The sequence below is a fragment of the Acipenser ruthenus genome, chromosome 1, assembly GCF_902713425.1.
Source record: "Acipenser ruthenus chromosome 1, fAciRut3.2 maternal haplotype, whole genome shotgun sequence".
NCBI classification, from domain to species: domain Eukaryota; kingdom Metazoa; phylum Chordata; class Actinopteri; order Acipenseriformes; family Acipenseridae; genus Acipenser; species Acipenser ruthenus.
This window is the reverse complement of record NC_081189.1, coordinates 65,620,541-65,634,786: the sequence shown is the minus strand read 5'-3', so window position 1 is coordinate 65,634,786 and position 14,246 is coordinate 65,620,541. Positions and strand designations below refer to the sequence as shown.

At 38.8% G+C, this 14,246-nt stretch overlaps 1 protein-coding gene across 1 annotated transcript in view; it reads right to left on the bottom strand.

Annotated features, from left to right (window-relative positions):
• The window catches only part of LOC117421395 (neuronal membrane glycoprotein M6-a), a 90,203-nt gene extending 75,957 nt beyond the window's left edge, over positions 1-14,246 (bottom strand). The window contains exon 1 of the mRNA XM_034035765.3: positions 14,091-14,246. Within this exon, the coding sequence (XP_033891656.1) occupies positions 14,091-14,094 (4 nt within the window). The 5' untranslated portion in view covers positions 14,095-14,246. The remainder of the gene's footprint in view (positions 1-14,090) is intronic.

The window sequence follows — 14,246 nt, the reverse complement described above, 5'->3', positions numbered from 1 at the left end:
TTCTACAGTATAGACGTCATTTATTTAGTTGTTTAACTTTGTTTTTGTTAAAGATGCTTTATATGGCTACCGGTTTCAAGAGTAATCGACTAGCCCTCAGTTTTCATGTTAAATTTAATTTGCAGAGTGAATATAAGTTATGGAATGAACGGTAACCAAATGAAGTCAGTCAGGCAAGCTTAGAGATCAGTTTCAGGCAAATAAACAGTGGCATAAAATCTGAAATGCAAGGTAAAAGGTTCTGTAACGGGACAGAGAGCATTCACACAGCAGGTAGGATTATTAAAAGTTGAACTATCGCCGGTTCGAGTCCAGGCTATTCTATTGACGACCGTAGATGGGAGATCCTCAGGGGACGACGCGCAAAAAGTTGACCTATAATGACAAAAGTAAGTACATTTCCAACAACTCATGAACATTTGCTTTAGACTCACAGTTCTGCTGTCAAGCATAATTTTTATTAATGTAATTTGAATGACTTTAAAAAAAAAAAAAATTCCTTACTTGCCATCATTCTGAGTGATTCTAGGTTCTGTTACTCCAATATTAAAATGTCTGAGTTCTGTGGTGTCCTGCATACATATTGAGAGCTATAACCCTGCAATTATTTAGTTTTGAGAGCATATTCTGCAAAGACATGTGGTATCTGCTTCTTCCCCTGGCTGGAATTTGCGTTGCTGTTTGAATCGGCGTTGAAATAGGTAAATGGATTGTAGTTTATTTGTTATAATCGTTGCTTGCTTAGGTAAGCAGCCTGAACTTAAATTAGAAATTAGAAAAAGGAATTAAGTTATCCAAACTGTGTTTGGGGCGTGTTGAATTGTGAGGTTGATGCAAATTTAGTGCAAAGTAAACGGCTCCAGGCCGACAGGATAGTATAAATTGGCAATCAGTGTCTTAGAACGCCAGCCAGTCTAAGTCCAAGGGCAGTCTGAGCTGTGGCAGTCCAAGCGAGGACACGTGGAGCGAGGACCTTTTCCAAATCCCTCCTAATGGCTACTAGAGGCCTCATTCCTACCTTGACACCTAAATTCTGGATCTCCTGGACAAAGCGGGCTCACTCATTCTCCTCCCCCAGAATGAACACTGGTAAGTACCTGCTGCACATACCCATATTAACTGTTTCTCCCCCTACGCCGCTTGCTACAAACTTGAAAATCTCCTTTTTCAATTGTCGCTCACTGACTAACAAATCTCTGCTTCTCAGCGAACTTATAACCGATACCAATCTCAATCATCTCTGTCTAGCTGAAACCTGGCACTCTGTAAACGACATGCACTCGCTGCATCTAGCCACCCCAAAGGGCTATTCCCTCTTTGACAAACCTCGCCTCACTTGCCGAGGCAGGGGCACTGCTGTTATTGCCAATTCTGTGCTCGCTTCCCCAGTTCTTTCTTTGCCTGCCTTTTCTTCATATGAGCATCTAACCATCAAGCTCCCATCTCCCACGTCCCTCACCCTTGTTGTTATCTACCGTCCACCTAAGAGCAACTCTGCTTTTATTGCCGAGTTTTCTGAATTCCTCTCCCTCGTCTGCACTTCTACTGACAAAATCCTACTCCTAGGTGACTTCAACATTCATGTTGACTTTGCCCTGCCACCCCCCCCCCTCTGGTGACCGACTTCAACACGCTTCTGGACTCTCTTGGATTTCCTCAATCTGTCAACGTCCCCACTCACACCTGAGGACACACCCTGGATCTGCTCATCACCATAGGCCTTGATGTCGCCAATCTCTCCATCTCCATGTCTCTCTCTCTGACCATTTCTTAATCACTGCTAATATTAATCTCCCTGCTCCTTCCTCCGCTACTGATACTGTTGTCTCCTTCTGTCCCAAGAATCTGCTGAATCCTCTGAAACTCTCAGAATGTGTCTCTACATCCCCTCTAACTGGTACTCTCCCATCCTCTGTTGATAATGCGGTGACCACCCTTACTCATATCATTGACACTGTTGGCCCGCATACAACTAGAACCGTCAAGAAAGATTGAAACTGCCCATGATACACCCTCGAACTTCGACTGCTTAAATCTGCCTGCCGCATGCTCGAGCACAAGTGGAGGTCATCTGGACTAACAGTTCACAGAGAGATCTGGACCGACTATCTCGTGAGTTACAGACATGCGCTCACCGCTGCCAGGGTGAAATACTTCTCTGAATTCATAACTATGGGACACGGTAAACCCAATGTTCTCTTAAAGACCATTGACCAAATCCTACATCCAACCACCGACAGATCCAACTCCCGTCCATCCTCCTATCTTACCTGTCATGATTTTTCCTCTTTCTTTCTGAACAAAATTGACAACATCTATTCTACACTTGCCCACCACAAACCCAGTCTACTACCTGACCACCTTGACACTCCTCTGGTTGCCCCTCCTGCCCTCTCCTCCTTCTCTCTCTCTCTCCACTACTGCCACGTGCCCCCTGGACCCCTGACCGACTAACCTTGTCCGTCTCTGTGTTTCTGATCTTGCTCCCTCCATTATGCACACTCTCAATCTGTCCCTGGACTCTGGCTTGGTTCCTGCTGCCCTTAAGCTTGCCCGAGTTACACTGGTACTCTAAAAACCCTCCCTTGATCCAGCTGACGTATCTCATTTCCGTCCGATCTCCAATCACCCTTTTCTTTCAAAAACTCTCGAAACGGCTGTAGCCAGTCAGCTGATGAAACATCTCACAGACAACAATCTGTTGAATCTCTAGAGTCTAGTTTCCGGCCGCATCACAGTACTGAAACTGCTCTGCACCGGATTGTGAATGATCTCCTGCTCAATGCTGATGCTGGTACTCCCTCTGTGCTTGTCCTCCTTGACCTAACAGCCGTTCTGACACCACAGATCATGGCATTCTTCAGAAGTATGCTGAAATCTCTGGAACCTGTCTCTCCTGGATGTCCTCTTACCTATCCGGACCCATGCAGTCTGTTTTCTATGCTGGACACAGTGGTGTTGCAAACCCGGTCACTTGTGGTGTCCCCCAAGGATCTGTTCTTGGGCCCCTTCTCTTCAATATCTACATGCTTCCCTTGGGTCACCTCATCTGCCAACACAGCCTCATGTTTCACTCCTATGCTGACTACACCCAGCTCTACTTAATACTTGACCCTGGAAGCCCCTTTGCCACTGGCCGGCTCGGTTTGCATTCAAGACATCGAGGTATGGATGTCTGCCAGTTTTCTTCAGCTGAATACTAGCAAATCTGAACTGCTTCTAGAAGGATCTAAAACTCAACTTAAGAATCTAAATATAGCTGCCCTGAACCTTGGAAACTGTCTGCTGCTGCCTTCCCCTACAGTACGAAGCCTTGGTGTACTTCTTGACGGCAACCTCTCCTTTGATGCCCACATCTCCTCCGTAGTCAAATCTTCCTTCTACCATCTTCAAAACATCTCCAAAGTCCATCCCTACCTTTCCCTCCCAGCTGCGGAGATACTTTGTCATGCATTTGTCTCCTCTGAACTCGACTACTACAATATGGTGATCTCCCGGCACGCACCATAAACCGACTGCAGCTAGTTCAGAATGCTGCTGCCAGGATCCTTACCAGATGTAAAAAAACATGATCACATCACCCCCTACCCAGTACACCTATATCTCTCGAACATTTAAATGAGTCAGCCCTAACCAATTAAATCTCTCCCTCTATTGTAGGTAAATAACGGTAATTTATTAAAAATCCGACTACCAATAGTATCAGCAGACAAAACATACTTTTTGATGATATTATTAACCTTATGACTATGAATGGTGTAGGTTGTGCAGCAAATGCTAGAATGTTCTTTATTTTTATTCTTCTTATCTGGATTGGAGACTTCATTATTTATCTTACGTCTAACCTGACAGAGAGCTCTATCTAACTGGGCTCTTGGGTAATTCCTAGACACAAATTCATTGTACATTTTTTGTGCCTCTAGTTCAAAGTCTTCCATTTTTGAGTAGATTCATTTTAATCTCAAATCTAAATCCCTTTTATTATTATTATTATTATTATTATTTATTTCTTAGCTGACGCCCTTATCCAGGGCGACTTACAATTGTTACAAGATATCACATTACTTTTACATACAATTACCCATTTATACAGTTGGGTTTTTACTGGAGCAATCTAGGTAAAGTACCTTGCTCAAGGGTACAGCAGCAGTGTCCCCACCGGGGATTGAACCCACAACCCTCCGGTCAAGAGTCCAGAGCCCTAACCACTACTCCACACTGCTGCCCCTTTTAAGGGCTGTAAAATGAAAACATGCAAGCATGCAAAAACGATTTTTATCAGTCGGTTTGGTGTACAAAGTGGTGTATAGATTACCCTCATTAAGTCAAACCATGGTGTCTAAAAAATGGACACTAACGATATCATACTGTAAATTGAATTTAACAGAAGGAATCAAACCATTCAGGTAATTAACAAAGGCTTTCAATTCAATGTGGGTGCCATATAAATATATAAAAAATATCATCAATATAACGTTTCCACAATATAATCTGGTTAAAATAGGGGTTTTGTAAGTATATATGATGTTCTAAAAATCCCATAAAGAGATATGCATAATCAGGTGCAAACAAAACGCCCATGGCTGTACCCTGTATCTGTAAATAACATTTCTGGTAAGGACAATCTGCGTCATGTCGAGGAGGAAATCTGTAGAAGGAGTCTGTACATCGGCTCTATTATCAAGATAAAATCTTAGTGCCTGTAGGCCGTCTGCATGTGGGATATTAGAATACAAGCTAACAACATCAAGAGTAGCTAAAATGACATTCTGATTATGGAACTCCACTTTTGAAAGTTGATCAATAAAATTACCTGTGTCCTTAAGGTATGAGGGTAATTTCACTACAAGAGGCCTAAGAAAATGATCAATATAGTTAGAGAGAGGCTCAGTAAGTGAGCCTATCCCAGAGACTACCAGGCAACCTGGTGAATTATGCAGTGTTTTATGGACTTTAGGTCGCAAATACAATACAGGTTTAATAGGGTAATTAATCTTCAAATAATTAAGTACATCATCAGATATATAGCCATATTGAAATTCAGATTGTAAGAATTGATCAATCTCAGTTTTAAAGCCAATAGTAGGCTCTCCAGTGAGTTTCCTATAGAAATTGGTATCACCGTCGCCTCACTTCTGTATCATATAAGCCATTCACTGTGTTGTTGCCTGACAACTGCTTGCATTGGAGTATAAGGAAGTGGCTGACAATGTTGTTTAAGTTTCTCAAACCATAAAATTACCAAGTTCAGTGTCGGATATGCATCTCCCTCCAGTTCCCTCTGAGCTTCATAAAACGATTGTAGGAATGAAACTAAAAACTGCAACATATCCGGGGCAATGTTTTCCAATCTGTAGCTCTCTCCACTGTCTTCGAGTTTCTCGTGCAGCTCATGATAAATCTGAATTGAATTCAGCGTGAGATACCCAGTGCTGAACCTGATTTCTCTGTAATAAGGTTTTAGACAACTGTGCTGCAAGACCAGACTGCTTGACGTATTTCATCAAAGACTTGGCATTATTGATTGTTTCTGCAACATCTGGTGCTTCTGAATTTGAATCAAGAGCCTGTTGAAGAACAGTGTTGTCCATGTGGTCTGATCCGTCACACACACTACTCTATTTAAAGCAGCCGGGTCAAAACCAGGTGTGTTCACTAGCAGCCTAATGTTTTCACAGTTTTTTGCTTCTTCCAAAGGAAACATAGGACAGTCATCTGTCCACATGTCAGTTGTCATTCTTTCAGTATCTCATTAATCTGAGGAATTAGTTCTTTTCCTTTCTACATCACGGCATCTCTTTGAGATGGTACTCGCATGCGGTAACACACTACTTGCTGATACTTTGTAGGTAGCGCCAACATTAATCAGTTCTTGTCCTAGATCGATGAACCCCTTTCCAGACACAGCTTCGAAAAGACGTATATACTTGCAACAAAAACTGGCGTATTTCTCTGTAATTTCTGATTGTTTATGTACTGGCACAGCTTTTCCAGACTGTACAAATGATGTGATGTACGATTGACTAGGCCCAGCTACTGGGTTAATGCATCCCCTGTCAGTGTTTCGTGCTGCAGAGATGAATTCCCTGGTTTTTTGCTATCGTATTTAAACACAAATTTGCAAGACTTACACTGTACATAGCCACTCAGATTTGCGTTAGCACTAAATACAACAATGTTGAAATTCTTCCATACATTAGATTTAGAGTTACCTTTCCTCGTCACGGCACTTTCTATAGCTACACATTCTCCCGTCGATATATATTTTTTAATAGTCTCCACATCCATACTTGAATAGGCTATGTAGAAAATCTTTCAAAATCCTTGTAAGTCGCTTTGTATAAAAGAATCCACTGAAAAATATACAATAGGGTCTACTGATTTAGCTAATGACTTACCACCTCGTGGAATGCTTGTATCGACACAAACTCGCAAACGGGAAGTCGGAAGTGGGCTCTCAGAGTGGTGCGTATGATCAAAAAACAAAAAAGCTAAAAAGCAGTATTGTTTTAAAGTAAAAGCTCATTTGCACTCTTTAATATAACACTACACAACCCGACCCGACCCAAACCTGACACTTATAGTCGGGTCCCGTTGGGTTCGGGTCGGTTGCAAGGCCCTACCGTGAAGCCTGTACATGAGAGCAAAATACACAAAAAAAAACCCATGTTAAGTATGGGGGAAAAAAGGGAACTTTTATTAAAAAACGGGTATCCAGAACCAACACATGAAACTCTCCATGCTTTCACAACATTGCAAGTCAATTGAACATGCTAATCTGTGGGCAATTCCGAGTGCAAACTAGGGGTTTAACACTGAGCACCCAACTCAACCCTAACTATAGTGGCGCTACCTAATCTTATGTAACAAAGGTTTGGTTTTGTGGATGAGGAAAAAAAGTTAAAAGAAATAGATGTCTACAATTATTTATTTCAGCATTTTTTTTGCAAAACTCCAAAAATGCTAATGCTACGATAGCATTGTCTACTAGGTGCTAGAAATTTCAATATGATAATGCAGAACCTAATTCTAGAAAAGTCTAGAAAATGCTGGATTGTAGGTGAGCATTTTTAGAGTATAAAAGGGTTAAGCATAGGATGATTGCTGTCATTACCAATAAGTACCAATATGGGATAAAGTAAAGCGCTGTCTGAAGACCTTAAGCAAAAAATTGTTATTGTCATAAAGCTGGAGAAGGATACAAGAAGATTTCCAAGCATTTTTCAACTACCAATTTCAACTATTGTTTCTATTATCAAGAAGTACAAGACTCATGGTACTGTCACAACGTCCCTCGGTCTGGAAGAAAGAAGGTTCTTTCACCAAGAACAAGTAGAAGAATTGTGAGGAAGGTTAATAACAATCTGAGTTTGACTGCCAAAGAACTGGCTGCAAGTGAGACTGGGGTTCAACCATAGGTCGGGTATTGCCTGGTGAAGTTCTCAATGGTCGCAGGCCAAGGAAAAAGCCACTCTTAAAAAACGTCACAAGGACAATCGCTTAAAGTTTGCAAAACTGCTCTTGAATGATGCGTATGAGTTCTGGTCAAAGGTTTTGTGGCGTGATGAAACAAAAATCGAGCTATTTGGTCATGCTGATAGTTGTTACGTTTGGAGAAAGTCTGGTGAGGCATGCAAAGAAAAGAACAGCATACCTACTGTCAAGCATGGAGGTGTTAATATCCTTCTATGGGGCTGTTTTTCCTCTAATGGCACAGCAAATTTAGTTTCAATACATGGTAAAATGGCCAATCATCTGAAACCCTCCGCTACAAAACTTGGTTTAAAGCGCAACTGGACATTCCAACACAACCACGATCCAAAGCACATCAACATCTACTTCAAAATGGTGAAAGAAGACTAAAATCAAGGTTCTGGAATGGCCTAGTCAAAGTCCAAATCTAAATCCAATTGAGAATCTTTGGTATGAGTTGAAGAAGGCTGTACATAAATCCTCTGGATTTGAATGAACTGGAACAATTTTGTGTTGATGAATGGTCAAAAATCACTAAAGAATCATGCCAAAAGCTAATTGACAAATATCCTAATTGTTTAAAAGAGGTTATTATTGCTAAAGGTGCACCAACTAGCTATTAATTTAATTGTCCTTGTCAGGATATGAATACTTTTGAATTAGCATTTTTAGAGTTTGGCAAAAATATTTGTTTATTTAGCAGACACCTTTATTCAAGGTGACTTACAGAGACTAGGGTGTGTGAACTATTCATCGCCTGCAGAGTTACTTACAACAATGTTTCACTGAAATGACGGAGCACAAGTAGGTTAAGTGACTTGCTCAAGCTCATACAGTGAATCAGTGAGAGAGCTGGGATTTGAACCAGGGACCTCCTGGTGACAAGCCCTTTTCTTTAACCACTGGACCACACAACCTCCCATATATATATATATATATATATATATATATATATATATATATATATATATATATATATATATATATATATATATATATATATATATATATATATATATATATATATATATAACAAATATCACACTGTAAAAAGCATGTTCTTGTAGTGGCAGTTATAAAGATTGTACTTCTGATAGCCACAAGGGGGAGACAATGTCTAAATAAAACTCACTAAAGATGCATTATATTAGAAGTGTGCCCATTTAAAAGATCATATATTTGAAGATGGTATCACTATTTATTAAGAGATACCAAGCCATGTAGTATGCAACATCTGAATGGGCTAAAACATGCAGCAATTGTCCCTCTACTTCCTAATCACCACAAATCCGCAGGGGTGGTTAAATACTTTTTGGAGTCATTGTACAGTACACATATTTGTGTATATATCTACCTACATGCGCTAGTAGTTAAAAAAAAAAAAAAAAACAACAACAACATATTCCAGTAACTGTTAACAATTTTTAAGGAAGCTAAAGGGGTATGTCTGTCAAGATCCTCTTTGTAAAAATTAAACTGTTTTTCAAATGAAAGCCTTTGACAAAGAAAAAATGAAAATTATGCGGCAAGCTCTGAACTTAGCAAGTAATTGTTTGCTGCTGTAACTGCTCAGCTTTTATGTGTAAAAAATGAATAAAAGTCCATTAAAGGAATAATGCAATGAACACTGCCACATGGCAAATGCATAGGCCAAATTACAAAACTGCAGACTTCAAACTGTACTACTGTAAATGTCCTTATAAGAACAATTTAGTTGAATTTTCATTGTCGATTTCCATCTGATACGGTGGCTGTTGGGGGTGGGGGGGTGTACTGGTGGTCCCTCAATGGAAGAATGATACAGGGTAGTGAGAAGACCAAACCCCACACCCCCCTTATATATATATATATATATATATATATATATATATATATATATACACAGACGTGCTCAAATTTGTTGGTACCCTTACAGCTCATTGAAATAATGCTTCATTCCTCCTGAAAAGTGATGAAATTAAAAGCTATTTTATCATGTATACTTGCATGCCTTTGGTATGTCATAGAATGAAGCAAAGAAGCTGTGAAAAGAGATGAATTATTGCTTATTCTACAAAGATATTCTAAAATGGCCTGGACACATTTGTTGGTACCCCTTAGAAAAGATAATAAATAACTGGATTATAGTGATATTTCAATTTGTTTTTTTAATTAGTATCACACATGTCTCCAATCTTGTAAGCAGTCATTCAGCCTATTTAAATGGAGAAAAGTAGTCACTGTGCTGTTTGGTATCATTGTGTGCACCACACTGAACATGGACCAGAGAAAGCAAAGGAGAGAGTTGTCTGAGGAGATCAGAAAGAAAATAATAGACAAGCATGGTAAAGGTAAAGGCTACAAGACCATCTCCAAACAGCTTGATGTTCCTGTGACAACAGTTGCAAATATTATTAAGAAAATGCATACTGACAAGCCACAATCCTTCTGGGAGAATGTCCTTTGGACAGATGAGTCAAAACTGGAGCTTTTTGGCAAGTCACATCAGCTCTATGTTCACAGACGAAAAAATGAAGCTTTCAAAGAAAAGAACACCATACCTACAGTGAAACATGGAGGAGGCTCGGTTATGTTTTGGGGCTGCTTTGCTGCGCCTGGCACAGGGTGCCTTGAATCTGTGCAGGGCACAATGAAATCTCAAGACTATCAAGGCATTCTGGAGAAAAACGTACTGCCCAGTGTCAGAAAGCTCTGTCTCAGTCGCAGGTCATGGGTCCTCCAACAGGATAATGACCCAAAACACACAGCTAAAAGCACCCAAGAACGGATAAGAACAAAACATTGGACTATTCTGAAGTGGCCTTCTATGAGTCCTGATCTGAATCCTATGGAACATCTATGGAAAGGGCTGAGACTTGCAGTCTGGAGAAGGCACCCATCAAACCTGAGACAGCTGGAGCAGTTTGCTCAGGAAGAGTGGGCCAAACTACCTGTTAACAGGTGCAGAAGTCTCATTGAGAGCTACAGAAAACGTTTGATTGCAGTGATTGCCTCTAAAGGTTGTGCAACAAAATATTAGGTTAGCGGTCCCATCATTTTTGTCCATGCCATTTTCATTTGTTTTATTATTTACAATATTATGTTGAATAAAAAATCAAAAGCAAAGTCTGATTTCTATTAAATATGGAATAAACAATGGTGGATGCCAATTACTTTTGTCAGTTTCAAGTTATTTCAGAGAAAACTGTGCATTCTTCGTTTTTTGTGGAGGGGTACCAACAAATTTGAGCACGTCTATATATATATATATCATTATAATAACAATCATTATAATACTCATGTTTTTAAGAAGTGTTACAAAAAGCTGCCAGGACAGCATTCTGTTCTGTCAACCAAAGCTGTCTTGTGACTGAAATTAAGTTATGCATTTTTAACAAAACCACAGTCTTTAGTGTGAAACATTCTTACATAAAACAGTACAACACTTGTTGAATATCTGAAAGTCTCTATGCAAACTAGAGAGTAAGAGGGAGCACGTATACATAATGCAACCCTTCATTTCTCATGTGACTGAAATATAACCTATGAAACACTGTAAAAACACAATCATTAAGGCATACCAGAAGGAATGGAAGGTTAATTTTGGCTATGACTTTATTTATTAAAATGGGCCACAAATTCTGATTAACATTTTGGTGGTCATTTTGGTGGTTATTGTTTTATTATATCTGCTCCACTCCATAACAGAAATGTGTACATCTGAATAAGAGAGTTGTCCATTTGAATGCACACTGTGCCACATTATCAGAGTATTTTAAAGTGAAACAGATCCCATCCCTACAAGTCTTCAAATTTTAAAGAAATCACCATTTATTGGATTAAATTATCCTGAATTTTGTCAAAGATGGTGCCAGCCGGTGTTGAACAAATGCTCCCTTGATTTATTACTTTTGGCCACTGAACAAGGATGAACAGAGATTCCAAATTTTTACCAAAGAAATTGAAAAAACTGAACCGGCATTTCAGAATGAATTGAACTTAGAAGAGTTGCAAAAAGTGAAAAATGAAATTACAGACATGATTACACTTTACAAGAAGGAACTGAATAAATGTAAATTGGATACATTCGAGGGATCACAAAGATTACACTGAAGGAAAGGTTTACCGACTAAACGATTTAAAAAAACAAAAAACATTCCCTTCAAAATATCCTGAAAAGAACTCAAGTTATCTGAAAAACATTGACAATGTGGATCTAGAAGAACAATACCTCTTCACAGAGTGTACCCTCCTCAGCTTCTACATCAAGTTTTTTAGAGCAAGGATACTTAAGAGGACGAGGAAGGAAGAAGAGGAATAATCCCTCTGGATGACACTATGACCCAGGGACAACATGAAGACATTAGTGATCAACCTTTCAAAAAAGGTATTTTCTAACATGGAACTACCTGTTTTAGACACTGGTTGTTTTTGTACTCACTGGTGTAACAAATGTGAGGTTATACAACCATTGAAATAGCATGTGTTACCACCTATAACACAATATTTCAATTATTTCTAAAATTATTTTTTAAAAATGTGCATTTAAGTGCTGAAAATGAAAAGTTAGAAAAGATCTTCTCTGAACCACCACTTACATGTCTTACAAACAAGGAAAGAACGTGGGAGATACACTCTCATACTTAAGAAAGAAACTAAAGCCCAATTCGCATGGGACTAAATCCCCACATAAACAGGGGGCCTCTAAATTTTTACTGACATTGGCATAACCAAAGAAAATCCAAAACATATTTGCCAATTCTTCAAAAAATGGAAGCTTTGAACGTAGCCTTTGGCGATATAAATGAAAACACATATCACACAAGGGAGAAAATGGTTATTCGAAGTGGTCAAGGTTCGAAAAAAGACGTCCTCTCTGGCCACATCACATTTCATATTGAATTTACCAACTTTCCTTGATAAAAACTAGTCCATGTCTGGGAGGTTACTAGACATCCTCTGCTTTTGATCAACTCTGAGGACATCTGATTTTTTGTCCCATGGGAATCCTGCTTAAGACATATTTCCTATCCGATATGAGCTATTAGGGGAATAAACCATGTGGACACTGTGCACTGTGTAATAATATGATTAGATGTAAGACCTTCCACCATCCATATTCTGGAAGAAAATATTATAAGGACTACCTTACATGTGTATTTGATTTATGAAGTTTATTTGATAAAATGCCAGAGCGGACTTGTTTATGTTGGTGGAACTTCAAGACCTGTTACGATTCGCACTTCCGATCATAAGAGAGCTATTCGGGAGGATTTAAATTCCTCAATAGCGAAACATTTTGCAGAAGCTAAACAAATGGCATCTATGTTAAATTGTATGGTGACAGAAAAAATGAGGATGCCCACTATAAGGCAATACAAATTACTATGCAATAAAGCTTTCTGGATTTTTGCACTGGGTAGTCCTAAGGGACTCAATGACGAATTAGACTTATGATGCTTTATCCCTGATAATTAAAATATTGAATACTTATACTTAGGATTTATTCAGTTTATGAATTGATACTATCTATACATATTTTATATATCACTTTTAGGTATGTGCAGCCATGAATAATTTTGAATATTTTTTAAAATAGAATCCAGTCGAATTTTAAGTAAGGTAATATTGAAATGTGTGACTATAAAGTACAAGAAAATATAAGTATGCATGTTTTCAAATTATAATAAATATTTAAATTGCTATTTTTCAATGATTGTATCATCACTCAACTAATTGAGGTCAAGTGTTCATGTATTTCGTGGCTGAAACGATTCATATTTAACTTAGTTCTTTTTAAATAATAAAAAATAAAGAATGGAAATGTGATCTACGATCTGTTGTTATGGTGTTGCATCTCTGTTTTCATCAGCTGTGATCAATGTTGGGATATTTGGGAAACCGATCCCGGAGGTAGCACCCAGTAGTAAATCATTGTATTATAAATTGGATAACAGTCGGTGTGCGATATTGGCGACATGATCTAAACTAAATGGAGCAAATAGGCTACCATACTAAATACATGCTGACATTATGAACTAAAACTGGAATACCGCATAATCGGATTATCTTTAGTAGTTTAAACTCAAAGGGGGGGGATCTCTGACTAACGAGAGCAGTTTATTTTAAAAACAATTACCCCAAAAATGCACAGGCTATTTAATCTGAATATGATAACCGATTAGGCAAAAAATTACTAATGTGGCAAATCACTTTATACCAGCAGTTTACTATCAGTGATTATAGAAAAATGTACCGTGAACATATAGAACTTTGTGAATGTCGGTAAAGTTGTGCCGATACATCTACACATGACGTTGTTCCGTTTTACAATTACATTATTCAATCTGTTACAACGTACAGTACACACATCCCTTTCAAAGAGAAGAGGAGCTTCTCAGTTTTCCCAAAATGAATGTCCCAACTGGAAAGTTTAGACATCAATCAGAGTGCACAAGTGTCCATAAATCTTAAACTACAAACTACTTGAAAGTTGGCACCGACATACCGTACCATTTCAAAGTTAACCACAACAAAAGTTACTAAAGCATCACACGCACCCGTTATTCACAACTTTCAGTATTAGTCTTCCTCAACCACTCAATTTTAACACATTAAAAAGATAACATGCTGCTTACCCATACTAGGTCTCAATCCCCGGCGTCACTAAACCACTTTGATGCTAACAGGAGCGTTATTTGGTTCGTATTTTGTTGATGAATTGTAACTTTCTTCTATAGTTGTTGTGAGCTTCTGCTGGGCTGCAGTTTAACATGTCCAGACGGTGGGAACCG